Genomic DNA, 23,406 nt, shown 5'->3' on the forward strand with positions numbered 1-23,406 from the left:
TTAATTAATGTGATAAACACGAGTGTCTATGAACCACTCATAAGATACACCATCTTTATATATCGACTAATAGACTTCCTAGATGAATTTCATGATTATCACGACAATGATAAGAATTTTTAACAATTTTTAACAATTTCTTAAGTATTATTTATTTATTATTGAATTAATTATTAAATTTACATCATACAATAATGAGGTTTTTTTGTTATATTAATACAACAAAAATTTATTAAAAATTATTCACTCAGATTTCAATATTAAATTTTACATGACATTGGCTGGGCCAAATTTTGATAAATTTTTTCTTTAAAATAAATTTTTTTTTTTTTATAAATTTCTTTTATGTTTTTATTTTGTTATTTTATGATAAATATTAGGGCCATATGTACCACTCATAAAGGATGCAAACTTTACAAATCGGCTCAAGTTACTATAAATTTTTCGGATACCTGTTTCTATATGGATATATATTTATATCTATCATATATTTCTTTGTCTCTTCTTGTACTTTCTGTATAATCATTTATACAAAGTTTACGAGACTTTTTTTAGGCAAACTCATACAATGATATTTTTCATTTCTGTTTATAAATTACTTTTGTACGTTACATACCTCTAGTATTTTGACAGCTCTCAAACTTTTCAGTACTCAAGCTCGTGTTCAGAGCTTCGCAGTCTCATTAAATCTCGCGCATTCGTAAACTTGCCCGAAAACAAGTGTCGCGAGCAAACGGTCGTTTAAGCAAACGGCCGGTACGTACCGGAAATAATATTTCGACGAAAAAGAGAAAGATTGTGTGCGCGCGCTCACGAGCGAGCGACAATCGACAATGCGAAAAAAAAGGAGGAAAAAGAATTTCCCGCTCGTTCAGGGAAGGACAAGGCGAGCTCGTCAGAGGTTTCGCCGCTTGTCAGTCAGGTGGGTAGAAAATAGAGCTTGCATTATTAACGGAGCACTATACCGGAATTCGAGGATCAGCGTGCAAGAGAGGAGAAAAAGCGAGCGCGAGAGACCGGGAGAAAGAGAGAGAGGGAGAGACAGAGAGAAAGGGTGAAAGGTCGGGGGAAGGGAAGAGAGCAGGCAGGCAGGCGAACGCGTTTCTCTCGTCTGAGAGTGGACGAGAGTGGAAGCCATCCTCTTTTCCGTACGAGCTCGGCCGTCACTCCCCAGCCACCCTTCGCCGCCCCTGACCAGTCCCCTGAATTCAACCCTTCTCCGACCTCCATCTCTTCCTCCTCTTCCTCCGCCGCCTCCTCCTCTACCTCCTCCGCCTCGTCCTCCTCCACCTGCTCGTCCTGCTGCCGCGCGCTGGTGGTACATCGCCACCGGTTTCATCAGCTCGCGATTAATTTTAATCTAAAACCACCCGCAAAGCCTCTGAACCCCCGCACGCCCTCGCTCACAGCGGCTGAGGTCAACCCCTTTCGCCACCCCCCGCACCCACTGCTCCCCCGCGCTGGTCCCCCTTCTCTGCCGCTTTTCGAGAGAGTGCCAGATTGGCCCAGAGCTTTCAGCTTCCCTTCCGATCCCCCGTCTGCCCGAGATCCGACCTACGTTCGCCGAAACACACAGGTGAGGCGTGGAGACGAACGCGGTTGACTTCCCGCGAATTTCGGACGGCCAACGCGGCTCGCGTAAAATGCTTAAGACACCCTGGACTCTTTCTCCATTCGCACTCTTCGCATTGAACTTCAAGTCGCGCCGCAAGAGCAGCATTTGCGATTTCTCAACCCTTGACCGTGGTTCATTCAAAAAAACGTTGGGATCTTCAGCCGCAAGATCTTTCATTTGTTCGGTTTGCAATTCTGTATCCGCGCGCTTTCTCCTCTCCTTTTATTTCATTCTGAAATCTCATCTATATCTTGAAATTTCAAAATTTTACACTGATTTTGAAATCCATATCCAAATTTCAAAGCTTTTTATAGTCATTTTGGAATTTCATATTTACTTCAACACTTCAAAATTTCACTTTCATTTTAAGATTTCATATTCTTTTGAGAGTTCCACACTTATTTTGGAATCAGGATTTCAAAATTGCACATTTATTTTGAAGTCGCAAATTTCACATTTGTTCTAAAATGTGTCATTTTAAAATTTCATATTCATTTTAAGATTTAAAAATTTCACACTTATTCCGAAATTTCAAAATTCACTTTAAAATTTCATATCTCTTTTTAAAATTTCACACCGATTTCAAAACTTTATATTCATTTCGACATCTCAAAATTCCACGTTCATTTTGAAATTTTCCATTCACTTTGAAATTAAAAGTTTCACATTCTCGTTTCGAACTTCCATCTCGGATTATATCCATCTCGGAATTTCAGAAAATCTCACACTCAATTTGAAATTTCACATTGCTTGAGCCTTCATGCTGGTCGCACCATCAATCGCCGGCGAGATACGCGATTCTCTCTCCTCCGCCTGTCGATGAAAAAATCGCCGTAGCTCGCCGCAACAGCGTCGATCGCGCGGATGCTCGTGCTCTCGACGTGGAGCGATTTAATCTTTAAAGCACACCCGCAGCCACCTATCCTCTCCGTGGAGAGATCCACTGGAAATCGTTTTCACGGATACGTCGCCGGAAAGAGCCAGCGCGTCGTCGCGGCGCTTCCGATAACGCACGCTCTCTCGGCCGCATCGGATGCACGTTCCGTGTTGCAGCAGCAGCAACAGCGACGTCGTTGTTGCGCAACAATGCAACGGTTATTGGTGCACTCTTGTGCTCCCTCTCTCCCCCCCCCTCTCTCTCTCTCTCTCTCGTCGTTGATACACACGCACACCACGCGCGACAGCGCGCGCGCACACACGCGGCAGCTTCTCAATTTTTCAATATTCCCCGTACGCGACTTGGAGCGTAACCGGATTACAGCAGCCGAGAATGGCTCTTTCGGTGTACCCGCGCCGTCGAAGCGCTGCCGGGGGTGGTCGGGGGCTACGACGGCGGCGTAGCCACCCCCCGCAGAGAAAAGGAGGAAAAAGGAGCGAGAGATCCCGCGCGGAGAAAGAGAAGAGGAATGCTTGCTCGATTAATATACATATCGCGAGCTCCCTCTCGGCTTCGACATTTCAGGGGGCAACATCGCCGCTTGCGCTATCCGCGAGCTTCAGGCAGCGGCATCAGCGACGACGACGGCGGCTTCGGCGGTGGCTGCAGCTCCCGGTGGGCTTTGAATATCCACCAATTTCCTGCCGATATTTGTGTGACGAGCGCGCTTCAACCGGCCCGGCGCGTGAGTGCAATCGGTAATGCGAAAGCGCTCCTTCTTTTTGCTTTCTTCCTTTTCCTTCTTTGTCCTCCTGCGAGTTTCTTCTTTTCTCCCCCTTTCCCTCTGATATTCCACGCTTCTCTCTCCTCCCCCCTCTCTCACTCACTCATTCGCTCACTTATTTACTCACTCACTCCTCTTGCTCCTTCTACGTTACACAGGATAATCCAACGCTTTCTTCACGACGTCGTAGCGCTCCACGTTCTTATTAACGCAAAAAAATGCGGAACGCGCTGCGACGAAGTATGAGGTTCGCGCGGAGATTGCATATTGTGCTGTTGTGGGAATAATATCGGTTGTGTGCCGTAGCGTAGCTGCAACGTATTAGACGTCAAGATCAGAAATTACTATCGCGTAAGTATCAGATAGCCGGGAAGTTCGCACACGGCTTCGATGGCGCGTCAACTTCATGAGTGCTCAATGACTTCATTCTGTATGCACAGTTGGTTTCATGTACGATTTGAACACAATGCAGCTCGGAACGCAGCTGATGTCCGATAGAAAGTCTTATTTTTGAACAATTAAGTTCCCTATTGGACATGGGATGCGTTGCAAAATGAATATGACATTCAAAAATGTCGAGATGAATGTAAAGTTTCAAATGGATGCGAAATTTTAAAATTTTACAATAAAAATGGAATTTCAAAATAAGCGTGTAATTTTGAAATTTTACAGTGAAAATGAAATTACAAAAGGAATAGGAAATCTTGAAATTATGAAAAAAGAATAAATAAAAAAAATTTAATTTAAGAATGGGTAGAAATTTTTAAGTGAAATTTCAAGATAAACGCGAGATTTTTAAATCCCAAAGTAAATATGAAATTTCAAAACAAGTGCGAAATTTTGAAATCTCGAAATGAATGTGAAATTTCAAAATAAGTGTAAAACAGATGTATTACGTTGAAGAAAAAGTGCAAACTATATTGAAATTAATTTTACGCTCACTTGCAGAGCGACTTCCAAACACGTTTCCTTCAAAGTTCTTCAGAATGCAGTCGACTTCCAATGACAGAATCCGCTGTTGGATATTTCTCCAAAAATAGATTCTCTCGTTGCACGTCAGATGCGTCTTAAAATGCTTAAAAAAATATTTAAAGTATATTGAAACTAAGTTTCCACTTGTTTGCAGAACGGTACACGTTTGTACACGTTTTCTTTAAAGTTCTTCGAAACGCAGCCGACTTTCAGTGACAGAATCTGCTGTTGGGAATTTTCCAAAAATAAATTCTCTCTAGATCCGCACGTCGGATGCATCTCGATATGTTTGGAAAAAAGTGTTCGAAACATTCTACAGACGAGTGTATATCATGAATATCGCACGAAGCTGCAATTCTCTTGTAGCGAGCGGCCTGATCTATCAGCAACGTCAACAGCAACAATACAGCAGCGTGACGAGGGACCCTCGAGGATCCTCACCGTCGTCCAGTCGGCCGGCCAGCGCCTCCTCCTCGACTTCCCAGTGGCAGTCGACCTTCTCCTCCGTCTCCTCCGAGACGTTCTTGCCGCGACAGGAGAACTGGAACTCCGAGGTCTACGCCTCGAAACGAAGCGGCACGCCGACCTGGACGGAACTGGGCACGCAGTTGGACCCGCGGAACCCATCCTGGGATCGGCAGAACGGATGCTACCAGAAGAAAGGCTCGCCTGTGTCCACCTGGAACGCGGATCACATCGGCAAGAGGCCGTCCTCCGCGACTGGTGGTGTTCCCACCTGGAGCGACGTGGCGGTCGGCTATCAGCAACAGCGACGCGGCTCCCTGCAGCTGTGGCAGTTCTTGGTGGCTCTGCTGGACGACCCAGCGAACGCGCCTTGCATCGCGTGGACCGGTCGCGGCATGGAATTCAAGCTCATCGAGCCGGAAGAAGTGCGTAAAGAAAAAAAGCTGTCAAATTTAGTTGCAAAGAATTTGTATATAACTCTCTTAATTTCTTGGAATGAAATTTCGCTCGTACAACTCTTCACTCTACTTCTGAATCATTCGAGTCACTCAAATTCGAATAATTGTTTACGTATGTAGAGCGAATTTTCTATCCTGAATCTTTAAGTGAATATTCTTACTCTTATGATTTCGCAAACAGTATTTTCTACATTCTTACTACAGTATTTTTTATATTCTTACTAATGAATTTTTACATTTACAGTAAAATTTTAAATTCGAAAGATTTAGAGAAAATATTTTCAAAAATTGGAAAAAAAGAAATATTAATGTGTGACTTAATTTCAATACAGTTTGCACACTTTTTATATTCACTTTGAAATTTAAAAATCTATAACTTATCTTGAGATTTCACAACATACTCATTTCAAAATTTCACACTTATTTTTAAACTTTACTTTTTATTTAATTTTTTTCTCGATTTTCTTGGAAAAATTCAGAAAAAAGATGATCTGTCTGTTTCTATGACCGAAATATTCATCTGAGTGTTCAAACTCGGTTGAAATCGAGGGTGGAAACCTCGTACAGAAATCTTTCCATTTCTGTAACTAAGTTCTTGTCTTGTTATATTCTGTAACTAAGTTTTTGTCTAGTCATATATAGGGAGAATGTTATATATAGTTTTTTTTCGAGATTGAGCAGGAAGGTAAGTTCATTTCTTTTTAAACCAAGTTAAGTTTACTGGCACTTAAATTAGCTTACTTTACGTTAAAAATGATACAAACAAAAACTAACTCAATTAAAAGTCAGATTAACGTTAAATTAACTTTCCATATAGCAAATGTTCACTAAATATCCTAAGCACGTTTTAAGAATATTCGAATATTCTCAGGATATTTATTGAACATTTGTGCTGTATGAGTTATTAAAGTTAAAAGTTAATTTCGCAAAGCCAGAAATATATTTTTTTTGTATAGTTAACTTTTTAATTGAAGATTACATTTGTAAATTAAATAAAAAGATAATTTTTTATTTTAAAAAATATACTAAGTGTGTTTTAATGCTCAAAATTCTATATAAAAAAAAAACATTCAGAGTTGTTCAGAGAGACGAAAAAAATTTTTCTGTCATTATTTTTTATTTTCCTTATTCTATATTGTTAACAATTGAAAATGATTTAAGTATTGGTAAATTATTTTGACTTGTGTAAAAAAATTAATAAATTGAAATTAATACATTTTAAAATAACTAATTTAAATTAATTTAAATTGATTCATTCAAAATTATCTATTAAGTTAAGAGTTACTAACTTTTTAACGTTTTATCTTAACTTTTAACAGACTAAATAATTATTACCCAACTCTACTTTTTCCTATAAAGTTTTTTTTTTTTCAATTTTACTCTGTTTTCTAATAATATAAGAATAGATTAGTAATAGAGTTTATTTTGCATTAAGGAATATATTTTTGAATAGCAGACTTCAGTTTCTTTAAAATACGCATGAAACGGAAGGATAATAAATTAAGGAGCAGAATGTCGATATATTCGTCGATTATACAAAATTCTATAGTATTATAAATTAATATTCAATTAAATATTAAGATAACACACACACACACACACACACACACATATATATATATATATATATATATATATATATATATATATATAACATGCACGAGTCAGACATTTTCTCAAAGTCAGTTTTCTGTAAACTCGAACAACAGGAGGGAGAGACTCTTTTGAGAGATAAAAGTTTCCCGTTGCACTTGTTGCAGGTTGCGCGCAGATGGGGCGTTCAGAAGAACAGACCGGCAATGAATTACGACAAGCTGAGCCGCTCGCTAAGATACTATTACGAGAAAGGCATAATGCAGAAGGTCGCCGGCGAGCGATACGTGTACAAGTTTGTTTGCGACCCGGAAGCGCTCTTCAACATGGCGTACGGCACGGGCGCGTCCTCCGGGATTACCGCCGGCGAAGTTCAGAGCAGTATGGTACGAAGTCACGCGGTAGCCGGGAAAGGGACGGGCGGGAACGAGGTCCCGGATTTGATGAAGCATCCCGTCGCCACCGCCGCCGGTTACAGCGACGCGGTCTTCGCCATGTACTCGAACACCGCCGCGGGTTAGTCTTACTCTCGCCCTTCTTCCACCCGAAAACCCGCTAATTATCCACCGTATGAAAATTCACGACGTCATTTAGAGAGGGAAAGAGAAAGGGAGAAGGGGGAGAAAGAGAGAGAGAGAGAGAGAGAGAGAGAGAAGGAAGGAGGAAGAGATGGAGAGATCTCGCCGGCCGGAAATCATCCGTCGTCTTTTATTCACAGTGTACGGACCCTCCAGCCTCCACCACCTGCATCAATACCTCGGCGGTAACGAGGGCTTCAAAACGCCGTCGAGCAGATACCACCCCCATTACCCGCACCAGTACGGCGGCAATCATCACCACCACCATCACCATCACCCAACCGCGAGTTACACGGAGACCTTCCTGAACTACAGTCGATTGTCGTCGCATGAGCCCGCTACTCTCGACTCGAAGACGGCGCAGGAACCGCCGCTGCCACCAGCCTCGGCAGCGGCGACGAGGGATCCCGGATACAGTGTCCAAGACACCGACAGTACCGGCAGAGATCGGGAGGCCGCGTCGATACCTTACGAGAGCGTCGTGCAGAGATCGCAGTTGCCGGCAGCAACCGCACAATCCTCGATACTGGACGACACAGCGAGCTCCAAGATCGAGCAGGCACCGTACACGTGTCTCGGTGTCGGCAGCTGCGTCTGTTAAGATGATCAATGTGATCGAGATTCGTCGTTTGCGTATTATACAAACGGGATTGTCGATCTGGCTCACGACGACGACAAGGAGGGGATGTGATCCGCTCCGAGAATCGTCGGGACGATCTTGTATCTTGTACATAGCGTCGTTCGTTTCGTTCGTTTCGCGTCGTTTGCGCGCGCATCGAACTGTGCATCGTCAGAGACGTCGGATCAAACTTTGTAAACTTCGTCCGCTGCTTCTCTCAGTCGCGAGACACTCCGGATTCTTCTGATCCGCGCCGAGCCGTTATCTCCGATCGTTACACTGCGTGCGCGCGTGTTCTAGTAGTTCATCGCGACTGTGTAATATTTATTTTATAAATATTAAATAAACCACTGTCTCTCTGTCTCTCTCTATCAATAGGATAACGCCTTGCGACTGGTATTTTTTCACCGTACATTGACGAGATATCGAGCTTAATTTAGAGTTGAAGACCGGTTGTAGTCATAGCAAAGATAGTAAGAAGTTGTTCCGCAAGATTGTTGAGTCAGTCGGTCAAGGGGCAATATTCACAGTCGGATGTCATACGAAATTTCATCCGGAAACTCTGTGCAGCTAGCAAGACAGCTCTTACAGCATCCTAAAATGAACTTAAGACGATCTTAACTATTCACTTCAAGGAAAGAGATGTCTCGTCGTTGAGTAAAAAGAATAAATGAACGTTTTTCTCTTGCAATACGCATCTTTTTCAAGATGTCATTTTAACCGCTTTGAAAGGAATAAATCGATAGTTCTAGTGTTAAAGCTCCTGATCAGTCGCCGCGGCCATATTGGATTGATGACGTCAAAAGCGAGGAGAACCAAGCTCAAAATTCCTGCGAACCACGGCTAAATAAAAAGATGTATCATTAAAGTGGCACTTGCAATCTGTTCTGTACACCTGCGAAATGCTGCGGATACTCCTCTTGCCGAAATAACTATTACATAACCGCAGAATAAGTGTGACAAATCGCCTCGTTTTGATAGAAAATTAGCTGCATGACTCCGTGCCAAATATGATCGAATACTACTTATACGCATTAAATATCACAATAAGTACAGTATCCGGAACATTTCCACACTTCCACAATTGGAAGTGTATCACATGTGATAAGCATACACTACACTCAATGATAACGCTGTGATTTGCAAGAAAAAATTGGTCGTCTGTTTACATCATTACATCTGTTTGTTTTTTTATGAACTTTTGCACTAGTGCGATAAGTTAGAGAGAAACAGATATACTTTCTTATACTCTAACTCTCTCTGTCTTATCGCAAAAGTCTGCACTAGTGCAGAAGTTCATCATTTTGCTGTTTGCAATCATGTCGCCACCGTCGAAGTCTTCGGTTGACTGATCAGGGGTCTTAAGAATCTCTCATCCGAAGTGAATATGTTAAATATAAAGTCGGTCTATAAATACCGTCCAAAAAATTTGGTGAGAGGTTTGAGCCAAATTTATACAGATTCAATGAAAATGAATATTCATCAACTGAGTAATCGCGATTGCCATTGTCGTTTATGATCCATCACTAATGTTCCGGCAACATTCGTGTGCTTTAGTTGTAGAAGATGATCGGTTTATCGTCGAAAAGAATCGAACTTCCTGATTCGATAAGAATCCATGAAGTAAAGATCACATCGCGCGCGAAGATGATAGCACCTACGACAGATATGCGGCTTCTCGAAAAGTCAACAAACATGAAGTCGCAGGATGCGTAATCCTCGTAGCGCGCGTCCGACAGTGAACGTGACGTAAGCGTGAGCGCGTGTATTTCGGGCTCTGACTCGTATGAATCGAATATGTTTATATCGGTCTCCTCCCTAGCTTTCCCTCGCTTACGCCACCGCCGGCCTTGCTCTTCCTCCGTGAGCGATGCGACGAGCGTTCCGTTGGCGAGCAAAGCATAATCGCGGTGACTTAAGCCGGCCCCGCTCGTCGCCGGCGGGATTCATGGCAAAGTTTCAGCACAGTGTGTCAGTCTTGCGATCCAAAAGCTACTAGAAGCACTTCACAAGCGAAAACCACCACATCGCTCGGAGATATTCGCACGCAAGTTTCCGTGTGATACGCAATCGCTGGCAATATCGTTGAGTGCGCTCGAACTTCTCAAGTACTGGTGCGATTCGGTCTACTGATTCGATTGGCGGTGAAATCTCGCGCGACAGAAATCGGTAAGTGTCCCCTCTCCGTAAAACTGTGTGCCAATTGATCGGTTAGTTGATATTTAGACGAAGATCAATTGTATTTCATTAGGAAGTTATGTCAGAATCGACTCGGGGAAGTTCCACGCGCGGAAATTTTTCAAAGAGATCCACGCGAACAATATTTCACATGTGAAACGCCTCTAATTTGAGTTCAACACGTTGAACGCCGCGTCACTCACTTGTGGTCCAGTAAACATTTACCAACGTTACATTGATATTACAATTTCCCACTTAACAAGTGTAAGTACAATATAACATATGTTGTATGTAACATTTACGTTGTTGAATGAGATTATAACATTGATGTGACGTCAGTGTTAGTGTTGGTGTTTACTGGTGGTTGACAGTTCTACCTGCGCCCCATTCGAGACGTTTTTACTAAATATTTCCAAGAATATTGAATAGAAAAGAACAAAATTTCACTACCACAACAAAAGTTTAGGCCTGGCGGGACTCACACGTAATTCAGCATGGCGGTTTACGTGTTGAAAGCATTTTAAAGGCAACTTTAATTCTCTGAGCCGAATCATTTTGACCCGATTTTCTTTCGAACGAAATAATTTGAAGTACGTAGTAGTTTTGGAGCGTAATACACTATAGTTTGAATGACTTATTTCCACTCTCGAAATACTATACCCACTCCGAGCTTGCTTCAGTGTACGTGTGGCAGCCACGGCAATCGGGCGAGAAAGACTTCATACCCCAAAATAAATATAATTTTTGAAAAAAACGAAAAATCCAAGATAGCAATTTTAAAGCTTATGACCTTAACTACAAGATCCTGAAAGGATTTCCCTTAATATTAGGGAGCAAAAATTTTATGGATTTTAAAAATGTACTTTTTTCAGCAATGATCAACTTCAATCATAATTTTCATCTATTGAATTACGTTTTTTCTCAAAACTGACAATATTCCATGAAAATATCTCTCTTTAACTTCAAAAAGTGTCTCTATATTTTTTTTCGCAAAGTACATACTTTTCGAGATACGCAACTGAAAACATTGCATCGAGTCAATTGGAGCCGGTGTGCGTTCTGTGGAAGTTTACAGAAATGTGCGCTCGAAGGATTAAAATCATCCAACGTGCCAAGAACATCGCACTTACGCGGTACTTGCCAAGTGTAATGGTTAAACCGTCGCCCGGTCGGTATTGATCCTTCTCCACGTAGCTCTCTCTCATAATCCGAATACGTGAACGATAAAACTGACATGGTACGCGTCTCGCATTCTCATTGACTGTCTCTCCGCCTTCGCCGGCTTCTCTTCCTGATAATTGGCTGATGCCGCTCGATCGATTGCGTCGTGCACGTCGCCGGTTACCCGAAACTAACTACGTCGAGTACCGCCAACGCGTTCGCTCCTGATGAACGTAATTCAACATTTCCTCCGCTGTGTCCTTATTGAATCGCGAGACAATCGGAAGCGACGTGAAGACGATTAGTCGCGAATGCGTTGCCACTCCGTCCAAAAAGCGACGTTAACGCTTACCCGATTACTAAAACTCGCGTTTAACATATACTTTATTTTCTGCAAAGTTTCTTGAGAAAGCGAGAATCGTTTCTCGTTATGACAGACATTATCTGCGGAGACTTACAATAGAATTCTTTAGACGTTCCAACTACACGGAGATACAATTTTATAGTAAACAAATTTAAAGAGACATGTATTCATATTTATATTCCTATGAATATGATATATTCATAAATATATTATTTATAATCAGTGCAAAAGGTTTGTCGTATTCGTGAAATAAAGTAGAAAACAAAATGATCCAATTTCGAGCAATTAGTAATTTTTACAAGTAAAATAAGCAATATTAATTTGGTATTTTTTTAGACATAATATGCAAGGACTTCCTATTTTCTTTTTGATATCTCGGATATAATAGAGAAATAACAAATCTTTTGCACTGCGTGACCTGTTATCCTGTTACCTGTTAAATTTACTATGTTTTTTATCAAGATAAACTTTATTCCTGTGTTATTAGAAAACAGAATAAAATTGAGAAGCATTTAATATAAGAAAAGCCATAATATTGTTTCCGTTTGTATACTCAGAGAATATAAATTTCTGAGGAACAGGTTGTTCCAATTTCTTGGTAAATCAACTAATTAGTTAATTCATATAGTTAAATCACATGTCTGTCTTCGTCCAAGTTGAAGAGAAAACAAAGACAGACATATAATTTAACTTACTAAGAAATTGGAACAACCAGTTGTAAGACATTTTAAAGATGTCTAAAAAAAGTGGATATCTTTAAGACTCTTAGAAGTTTGTTCAGTTTGGATAATAACGATATTACTCTCGTGTATAAAAAACGCACCGAAATCTATAAAATATTTAGCGTATGGCAGCCTTGAATCTTGAGATGATTGTTCTCGATTTAGGTTGAAATGATGAAGATAAAAACCGCGAAACAGGAGGAATCGGCCATGGGCTTCAAAGACAAGCAGAAAGCGCTGAACATGCTGAAGTCCTTGGACGGCCGCGACATCAGCTATCAGTACCATGTGATTTTGACTTTCATTGGTCGCGCAAAAAGGACTATACAGATCACGCGGGACGAGGAGAAGCTGGCGAATCTACGAGAAGCCTTGAAGATCTTCGAAGACTGGCTGGCGGATTACAAGGAGAGAAACCGAGGAAAAGAGAACCTCGCGTATCTACCGATTGAGACGATTGAAGCCTTCCGCTGTCTCGCGAAGAAGTACGACGTGTGGAACGATGAGTTCTTCAAGTAAGGGATTATCAGTTTCTTTCAAACTGAAGACAATCTATATAAACGAATCTGCATCAATTGAAGAATATCTGTATGAAAGTTGAGACGTTGCTGTGCTCTCTTTTTATTAAGTGTGTGCGCAAAAGTTTTAGTCATTAATTCTGGTTTGTTCTCCAAGCCGATGTCTTTCCTTCGCGAAGAAATCTGAAACTTACTCGAGAGATGGCAAGAAGTCATAAAAAATTAGAGCATATATTTCGATGTGATTGAATTGTATTTTATATATTATGAAAATAAAATTTGCAAAGGAGGAAACTGAGGCTTTTGCACACATCACTTTTGATACATCAGGCATTGCGTTTTGATTGCTTATTGATTGATTCCATCATCGATTTTCAGAGCGTACAAGCGCGAGAAAGGCGACTACAAGAGCCTGCGCGCCGTGAAGACACCCAAAGAAGACAGTACATGGGACGTCGAGAGAAACAGACAGCTAAAGGACATCATCGGCAAGGTCAAGAACGAGATGCTCCAATGGTACGAGACGGACGTGGGCGATTTCCGGGGCCTGCCGACGAAAGAGCACACGCAATGCATCGTGCTCGCGTACAGCCCCGACCCGGCGAAGTTGAAGAAGCTGGCGGCTGAAGTACGCGAGAAATTTGGCGAAGACGATAGCGAGAACGACATGGACCTCGAAGAGGCAGAACAAAAAGAGAAGGCCATGAAGAGAGCTCACGAGAGCTCGTCGAGCAGCGACGACGACAGTGACAGCGGCGAGCCGGAGAAGAAGAGCGCGAAGCGAACGGAAGAACCGGAAGCGCAGGAGAATCAGCAGAACGAGAAGGCCGAGAATTCGCTGGGCTTCAAGGACAAGGAGAAGGCCCTGCAGAGCATCGAGTCCCTGAAGGGTCGAGACGTGTCGTATCAGTTCTACGCGATCAGCGGCCTGATAAAGAGAGCCGAACGCGTGATCTCGTGCACGAAGGACGAGCAGAAGATCGAGAACATGAGGGAGGCCGTGGAAGTTTTCGAGAACTGGATCACCGACTATAACGTCAACGGCCGGTCGAAGGAAAACTTCAATTATCTCACAATTGACATCGTGCGGGCTTTCGAGCCGCTTGCCGAGCGATACGGCATCGAAGACAACGGCTTTCTCAAGTAAGTCTCCTTTGGTTAGTAATATGAACAGGATTGGGGGAGTTACTCGAGTCTTACTTAACCCTTTGAGTCCCAATATAATACCCTTAAGACTCTTGGGCACTTGTATCGTCCATCTCTTCTTAATGACGTTAGAAGCGAGGAAATGCACCCTAAAAATCCTTACGAAATAAAATTACATTGAAATAAATAAATATATAATATGTATAAATACAAACATATATATATATATATATATATATATATATATATATATATATATATATATATGTATGTATGTATATATATATATATAATAAGTAAATCACATTGAAATAAAAAGATATATCCATAAAACGACACTTGATTTACTTCAACAATTACAAATGTCACTTTACAGTTGTATTCTTTTGCTTCAATATATCTCGCAAGAATTTTTAGCATGCGTTTCCTCGCTTTCATTAAAAAGAGATGGACGATACGAGTATGTAGAAATCTTAAAGATATGGCATACAATATTTCTTAAGATAAAAATACTTTGTTTCATTTCTCTTAACGTCGTTTAATAAAGCGCTTTTGAATTATCAAGTAAATAAGTAATTCACTTATCTATAAAAAAACGTTTTTATCTTTTCAACTTTCTAATTTTTTAATTTTCAATTTTTATTTTCTCGTCAATTTTAAAATTGTTTAATTTTTTCTTACTACGACTACCTATCAGATCAAACTTCTGAAACACTATTCACGCTTATTCTGCTATTCCTCTATTAAAATAACACAGCATTTTAAATAAAAAAAAAAACCGATACTCAAAAAGTTAAGCTTCTTAACTTTTGAAAGCAACATGTTACTTATTGAAACAAGTAATTTAGTATTATTACTGTTACGCTAACAAAAAATTACGCTGTTACCAAATTTTACTAAAGTCACTGAAAAAAAGGAAATTTTAAGGCTACAAGACATACGTTGTTTCCCAATTTTACAAATATAATTTTCTACAGATAATAATTGTTCTTTCAATAATGAGATATATATTTGAGTAACTGTTGAAGTATTTCCTCATCACATTGACTTCGACAGAGTGTACGAGGAAGCCGAGGGCGATTACAAGAAGCTTAGATCCATCCGAGTGCCCGAATCGGATGTTACATGGGACGTGAAGAGAAACGAGAAGCTGCGGGAGATGGTGAATCGCATCAAAGAGAATTATATACAGTGGTTCGACACAGACGCCGAGTTTCGGGGCTTGCCCACGGCGGAGCACACGCGATGTATTATGTGGGGCTTCAGCCACGACGTCGCGAAGCTGAAGAAACTCTTGCCCACCTTGAGCGAGAAGCTGAAACCGGCCGACGACTAATGTCGCAATTTTTAATAAATTGTTGGGTCGTTGCCGGAGAACGCATGGTCGGTTTATTTAAAAGCCCGACATTCTTTTATGATAACGTAATAGAAAACAGTACGTTGCGTTATTACATCATTATATGTTGTACGTTGTCTATGTTGTATAGAGTTATGTATATGTGCATCACGCGAGCGTTTTACTACAATAAATATTTTGTTATGCCCGTAAGAGAAAAAAATAATATCACGCGTTTCGAATGGAGTCAAGATAGATAAGAATCAAGATGATAAAGTAATATAATATAAAAAACACATATTATAGACGTTAATTATTAGATAATAAAGAAAAGGAATTGTGTAATATACACGATATATATATATATATATATATATATATATATATATATATATATATATATAAAACTTTAGAAAATTCTTAAAAAATGTTTACCTCTTTATAATTTCATCTTCAGCAACATTAAATTAATTATTAAATTATAAAAAAAAGATATCGCGCGTGTATGATATATACAAACACATATAAGACTGGAGAAAATTTGGCTTTTTATAATTTCATCTCCGACAACATTAATAAGAGTACAAATTATGAAATTAGAAAGGAAAGGAATGAAGAAATCTCGTGTAATGTACATGAACATATACTGAGAAAAAAAATATCTGAAAATAAACAATATTTATTTGATAAGTATTAATAACACATTTACTTAGATCTAAATTCTCTTACTTAAATATAACAATTAGTTTTATGGGAAAAATTAAATTTAAAAAAGTTTAGATTTAAAAAATATATATTTACTTATTTGAAAGATATTTCCCTAACAGCACAGATATCCCATCACAAAAGTCCTAAGGACATTTCTTCGGATCTTTCAGGACAAAGTCCTTAAAAGATCTTGTGCTGTCTGGATTAATATTAATATAAGTAAATATGTTATTATAGAGAATATATAAATATTTTTAAAAAAATTTTTCTCTCGGTGTATATATGACTTCAGAAAATTTATCTTTTTATAATTTCATCTTCAGCAATATAAATAGGAATTATTAAATTATAAAGGAAAAGTATCATCTCAGTAAACATCAAGTAATAATAACATTACATTAATGTTATAATTTTCCATTCAACGATGTGTTACATAACATTTGTATATAACAATTTATATTGTTGAGTTGGAAAATTATAACATATATGTAGTGTTATTCAATGTTTACTGGAATGTAATATATATGAACATACATGACCTTAGACTAAAATTGATCATAGTTATATAAGAATGATCCAACAGACAAAATTATGATTTTTGAGTTTCTGTTTTACCAATGAGTAAAATAGCTCATGTATATGTGTTTTTTCTACATAAAAAAGACTCAAGCTCTATGCGTGCCTAAAATTAATTAAAAAATAGTTTTTATTTTCTTCTAGTCGTGCCATTTTTACCAGTTGCGTTTCTTTTTACCTATCTTTTAAAGGTTAAGCTTGTCAATGTATATAAAAAAAAATACATTCTACTTGACTTCTTGAACAATTGCGAAAAATCTCTCAATGCTATCCTATATATTTTAAATCTATCAAATTTTCATTTTTATTTTTCTCAAAACGTACTTCACATATAAGTCGGATAATTCTTACATAACTATATACGGCCGATTTACCTTTTTTCAATATTATTTTCGATAACTGCCTTTCTCTTTCTCTCCCCAAATTTGGCTCCAAGTTTAATCCTCAACGCCGTTTTCCGATTAAAAGATGTATATGATTTTGGCAATGCCATTCTCCGATTAGTAGATGATACTCAATGTTCCTTGGAGATAATTGGTCTGTTCTTTCGCTCTGCACTGCTGCACTAGTGCAATAAGTTAGTGAGATAAATATATATTTGTCTCTCCCTAACTTATTGCACCAGTGCAGCAGTGCGAGCAAAAGAACAAACCAAATGCCAAAATATTTTCCAAAAAAATCTCAGCTCGCGTTCTTCCGCCACGACGATTAGGCCGGAACTTCGACATTAATGCCACCTCCCGGAGCCGCGGTTAATCACCTGCCGACATCACGCCGCGATCGATCATATACCAGCTGTGCGCTCGGCTACACTCGCGAGACGCGAGATGGTGACGCAATCGCCCGGCCGGAGTTTTTTGACTGCGGCGGGCTCAATCGATAGTTTTTATCAGTTGCGGCCTCGCGGGTAGGGTGAGCCTCGCGCTTGGCACCGGTTTTGAGGTTAGGGTTAGTGACTCGGTGACACTCGGCAACGACGGTGAGTTTTCGTGCGTGCGTACGTGCGTGCGTGTGTGTTCGCTGTCGCGAGAGCGCATCGCTCTCTCGTCGACGCGTCTCTCTCATAGACACACACATACGCAAAAAGGACGAGAAGCCGACGGAGAAGAGACCGTCGCGACGCGTCTCCTCGCGGTCGTTGTCGCTCGTTCGCGCGTGCGAGAGAAAGAGAGAGAGCGAAGATCTCTGTTTATATCGCGCGCACGATATAACGGGTAATACACGAAGGAGAGAGAGACAGAGCACCGCGGCGGGTGGCATCCGCCGCGCGCGTCTAAAAATAGCGACGGCGATTCCTACGGCGCGCGTCGAGGCGGATTCCGCCGTGGACAAGGAAGAGAGAGGAAGGGCGTCCCGACGGAATCCTGAGAACGGGACGCGCCGATGACACGAGGTCGAGACGCGTGACGCGCCAACGTGTGGCGAGAGAGCCGCCCCCGCAGCAGCCGGCTTCCTCGACCCTTCTCACCTTCCGCGAGTATCCGCCGATCTCCAGCGGCGACTGCGGCATACCGTGAGCCCCGGAACGTGCCTCCCAGCGACCGACGCGGATCCCGCGTTCTCGATTGAGCGATTCCCAGTAAGCGAGCGTCCTCGCGAGGCCGCTTTCCCGCTCGCGGCGGAGCGGGGTCAGTCGAGGTTATCGCGAGGTGAGTACGATGTCCGCGGTGTATCGCTATATTTGTATGATCTGCGTTTACATCTGGCAAGATTCTGTATTTCCTTCCTCTACTCCTTCGAATTGGACTAAAGCCTAATCCACAATGTGCTCTTCGCTTTCTATTTCTTGTTCTCTGTCTCTTTCTGGCGTAAGACTTAAGGTTTGAGTCAGATAAAGAGAAAGAAAGCAAAAAGTACATTATAAATTATGCTTTAGGGCCGATTTCTCTAATCTCTTTGTAAGAAAGAGAGAGAGAGCTAATTAACAGTTAAATTATATGTCTGTTTTTGTTCTTCAAATTAAACAAAAATAGACATATGATTTAATTGTTAGTTAGCTTATTAAGAAGTTTGCAAAATTAGTCCTTAGGACCGATTTTTTTAAACTGCTGGTAAGCTATCAGTTAAATTATTAGTCTGTCTAATTTGAAGGGAAAACAAGGACAGACATGATTTAATCATTAGTTCACCAAAAGGTTGGAAAATTCGGCCCTTAAGATAATGTTTGTACTCATCTATTTATGTATTAATTAATTTTATTAGCGTATATTGTGCTTTCGCGTGCACGTTCTTTAAATTTTTATGATATAATCTTCAACTCAATTTACATGTCTAACAAGTAAAAATAAATAATTCAAGTGTAGCAGTCTGCACGATGTTGATCTTGTTATCTAAAAATGACTATGAGATCTCGTTCCGAGAAGTCAGGATATTCAATTATTTCATCTTGATAATTATGATCTTGACTTTTGAGTGAACTGGATATCGTTTAATCACGATAATATCCGGATAGACTTTCATGAATGCCACGACACAGTCGGTAATGGAAATTTTAATTGCGTTCACATGTATGAAATAAATATACTGTATCGATTTAATCATTAAGTTGGCATCATACAATAATATGTAAATCTGTTTGTTGTATTGACGCAGCTACAAATTTGCTAAATACAATATTCAGATTTTTATATTATATTTTGCATGGCATATCGTTTTGAGCAAATTTTGATCATTCTTTTGGTATTTTTTTTTTTACATTTTATGTGTGATAAATATCTATAATCTGATTCGTCATGAGGGACTCGACTCTGCTAGATTTCCTATACTGAAAGCTTACGCACATCAGTCCGTCGGGATCAGTTTCGCGAATGATTTCGCAGCAGGAAGCGCCTATAATACTCCGCTCCATTTTGCCCGATTGCATTTCCCTACTGCCCGCGTTCTCATAAGTAAATCCTATCTCTAACAGGTTTTTCTTCTGCCGCAGTGGTATTCCGGAGCAGCGAGTGCGGTGCTTTTTTGCGCGGATCAACCAGGCTCATCTTCTCGTCGCGTGACACTCGAGGAAGCCACGCCGAGTCGTCGTTATCGTCGCCGGGCTACGCGATGACACCCGAAGACCCTTCGTCTCGGCACGCATCGCCGGCTACCGCGAGGTAGACGACGAAAGGCAGTCGAAGAGCGGCGTCTCCTCGCGAGAAAGAGCGTCTCCTGGTGTCTCTCGCGGAATTGACATTCGACCAGCGGGCGCGCAAATGAGGCGTAGAGCGCACCGCGACACCGACGCGGCGAGGAGGACATTACCACCGCTGGAACCGTTTGTTACGATGGCTGAGCGCGAGCTCCAGATGTGAGAGGAAAGATGTCGCAGACCGCGGATGCCGAAAGCGAGACCGGCTCCATTTGCGACGAGGAACGCGTCCGGAAGCTGTTCCAAGCATGCGACGGCGACGGCGACGGATACATCGACAGGTGAGTAGATGTAGTGTGTCCGAAAGTTCATTTGACTCTATGTAGTAAGCAAATCTTTTATCATTTTTTTCATATTTTATTTTAATTTAATATCTTTGTTTTAATTCAATATCTTTAATTCAAATTTTTGTTTTAATTTAATATCTTTGATTTAAATGCTAAACTTTATTATAGAATGTCAAGTGTATTTATTCTATTGTTCTGTTGCATGTGTTGTCATAATTATTATTTTTGTAACTTCCTCCACAGACTAATATACATAAATTTTACAGCAATTTTTATATTAAATTACAAAATTTAGCAATGTTGAGTTTCTCATGACTGATCAGATTGCATATTTATTACACAGAATGACGAAGTAGGAAATATATCCTTCTGGAAATATATATATATATATAAAAGTCTGTGGAGAAAATTACAATAATTATGACAGCAAATGATTATGTTACGATAAAATAAATACTGCGTTCTAATAAAGTTTAGCATTTAAATCAAAGATATTAAATTAAAATAAATTTTAGTTTGCCTACTACATAGAGTCAAATCAATATTTTCTTTGATAACATTTCATAATGTTTTTGTAAACAGAATAATTTTTTTCTTAAGTACATGATAGTGAGCAACTAATTCAAATTTATAAAATTTGTGATGAGTATAAAAAAATACTCTTTGTTGAAGATAATTATTACTCAAAAGAGAGAAAGTAAAGTGAGTAATCGCTTTTCTTAACAGTATAATATTATTGTTCTGTGTGTATATATATTTACGTGCATCAACTAGTAACTTTCTATTATAAATTATCTTAATTTTAGTGATGCGTGTAAACAACAGTGTACTCAATCAGTACACTGAGAGTAAGATTATCTAAAAAATTAAAAATATTTATTCGATGGTTACTAACAACACATTTACTTAGATCTAAATTCTTTTATTTAAATATAAATATGTTATTAGTATTGGACATTAATCGATTAAAATTATTCTTTTACTAAAATGATTGAAATCAATAAGCACAATCAATCAGTCGTCATATATATATAATTACGAATGATGTAATCGCTTAATAAAGTTAATTATTAATCAATTAATTAATTACATCAAAATTTAATTTTGATTTAATTTCCTGCAGTGATATACTTCTGAGATGAAAAAGTTGAATGGTAATATTAAATCCCTTTTGATTTATTTGAATTATTTTATTTTTTTAATTTATAACAAATACAAGTTAGATATATTTTGTTTTCTATTTTGCACAATTTTTCAAAGAGAAAATAGCAATAAAGATAAAAGAAATCTAGGTATGCATATTTTTAAAAAGAAAAACTACTTTGTAGGGGAAATCGCGTAGTTATTTTAAATCACAACTGAAGGAGTTAATAATTAATTTCATCAATCGACGAAATGATTTGTGATTTTATGTATGACGATTGATTAATTTTGATTATTGATTTGCCGATTGTCAAAGTCAAGAAAATTTTAATCGATTAAGGCCCGCGACACTGATTATTACATACCGAATAAATATTTTTTATCTTATCGATACTTCTCTCTCAATGCATCACACACAGTACAATACGTCTTTTTCACCTTTATTGCACCACCCTGACACGCCTTTGTTTGCACGCATTGTCGTTATTAGGATAATTTAATAAAATGTGTGTCAAACAATCGGTGTAAAGTATGGCGTAGCTTCGGAGACGATTGCTCTGCCTCGCCGGGGACGGATAAATTGTCTCACGGCGCAAATTCAATTTTTCTTTCTGCGGCCGGCACTCATTATTTTACATCGGCAGTTATTCCACGTTTCGCGGCGGCGGCGGCGATGGCGACGGTACTTTAACAATGCGGGGATAAATTCCACTCGTGGAAAATTCGGTGCTTCGCGCGGTTACGCAATTAACGACTGATACTGCGCGCGCGGAATGGAAAGGGCTCGCTCTCGTGTGTAGAGTGTAGAGAATGCGCGCGCTCTCCTGCCCGCCGTCGGTCTGTACGTACGTTTTAATTATTTCTTCAATTAATTAAAGCCGTCTCTCGTGTGCGGCCTCTCTCTCTCTCTCTCTCTCTCTCCCCCTCTCTCTCTCTCTCTCTCCCTCTCTCTCTCTCTCTCTCTCTCTCTCTCTCTCTGAATACGCACCGAGCTGATTCCCGCGAGACTTAACGAATGCGCGCGTCTAGCGCGCGGCGTATTTCTTTTTATCCGACGTACCAACTCTTCGTTGAGTAAACTGTCGGGAATCCCGATAATAAGTTCGCGATTATTTACGAGAGAAATAGAAACAGAGAGAGAGAGAGAGAGAGAGAGAGAGAGAATAAGAGAGAAAGAGAGAGAGAAAATTTCTCGCGAGTTGTTAACTACACAGTAAAAACAAATTATTAATTTTAACATTTTTCACATTCCAAAAAGTCCATTCTGAATTTTGTATAAAAAAACTCATTCGTGGTGTGTTATTTATTGAGGAATTGCGAATGTTAATTAACAGACATTCACTAATTTTTTTTCTTACATTTATATTTGCTATTTTCACTTTAAGCATAATGTAAAAATAAAGGATAGTAATACACGGAAGAGTAATTAAAATAACTCGTAAGGGAGGAATGCCGATAGGATATTTTTATTCATATAATGGAAATGTATACAAAGATGAACGCGTTATAACTGATTTTTCATGTTATATATGATATTAATTATTTTAACTTAATTAATTTGTGATAGAAACATTTTCTCTCAATAAATTTGATTATTTTATATGCAAAATTTACAACGATTCGAAGACTCATTTTTAATTTTTGTTAATATTAGAGTGACTTTAAAAAATGTTATTTCTTTTAATAATTGTGTTAAAAAAACTCGAAATAATATTCCATTTCTAAGTAACATATAGAAAACATTGAATTATCAAGTTGATATTAATATAACACATTGAAACATCACGAAAATGATAACATATCGATAATATATTAATTTTACGTTGAATAACAGTGAAAAACTAGTAACACGTGTTAACATTTGTTCGCAAGATTCCTGACTGTGTAACTTCATTTTCCTCCCTTATTTTGTTGTCTAACTCACGACACAAGTATTGTTACTTCCGTTTTTCCTTTCTCTCTTTAAAATTTTTGTTCGTTTATTCGTGAGATCGATCCCACACATCCTGGTTTCTCTCTCTCTCGTGCGTTTACTTTTTTTCCAATAGAAATAATCGTAAAAAATAACTCGCTAATATATCAAGAAATTATTGCAGTTTTAAATACGTCGCGATCTCTCTCTCTCTCTCTCTCTCTCTCTCTCTCTCTCTCTCTCTCTCTCTCTCTCTCTCTCTCT

General features: G+C 39.3%; 2 protein-coding genes across 4 annotated transcripts in view; both read left to right on the plus strand.

The window, feature by feature from the left end:
• The window catches only part of LOC116840589, a 105,589-nt gene extending 89,506 nt beyond the window's left edge, over positions 1-16,083 (plus strand). The window contains exons 6-11 of the mRNA XM_032807468.1: positions 4,615-5,138; positions 6,932-7,280; positions 7,483-7,934; positions 12,552-12,901; positions 13,283-14,047; positions 15,107-16,083. Coding sequence (XP_032663359.1) covers positions 4,615-5,138; positions 6,932-7,280; positions 7,483-7,934; positions 12,552-12,901; positions 13,283-14,047; positions 15,107-15,386 — 2,720 coding nt within the window. The 3' untranslated portion in view covers positions 15,387-16,083. The remainder of the gene's footprint in view (positions 1-4,614; positions 5,139-6,931; positions 7,281-7,482; positions 7,935-12,551; positions 12,902-13,282; positions 14,048-15,106) is intronic.
• A 1,484-nt stretch (positions 16,084-17,567) lies between these two features.
• The window catches only part of LOC116840583 (colorectal mutant cancer protein), a 99,708-nt gene continuing 93,869 nt past the window's right edge, over positions 17,568-23,406 (plus strand). The window contains exons 1-2 of one of the 3 annotated variants that reach the window (XM_032807451.1): positions 17,568-18,319; positions 19,597-20,081. In XM_032807451.1, coding sequence (XP_032663342.1) covers positions 19,972-20,081 — 110 coding nt within the window. In that variant the 5' untranslated portion in view covers positions 17,568-18,319; positions 19,597-19,971. Of the gene's footprint in view, positions 18,320-19,578; positions 20,082-23,406 lie in introns of all 3 variants that reach the window. The other 2 variants (XM_032807449.1, XM_032807448.1) reach the window with 2 other exon arrangements.

The sequence above is a fragment of the Odontomachus brunneus genome, unplaced genomic scaffold (assembly GCF_010583005.1).
Source record: "Odontomachus brunneus isolate Ranch 3 - 2012 unplaced genomic scaffold, Obru_v1 Obru_scaffold_010, whole genome shotgun sequence".
Lineage (NCBI taxonomy): Eukaryota > Metazoa > Arthropoda > Insecta > Hymenoptera > Formicidae > Odontomachus > Odontomachus brunneus.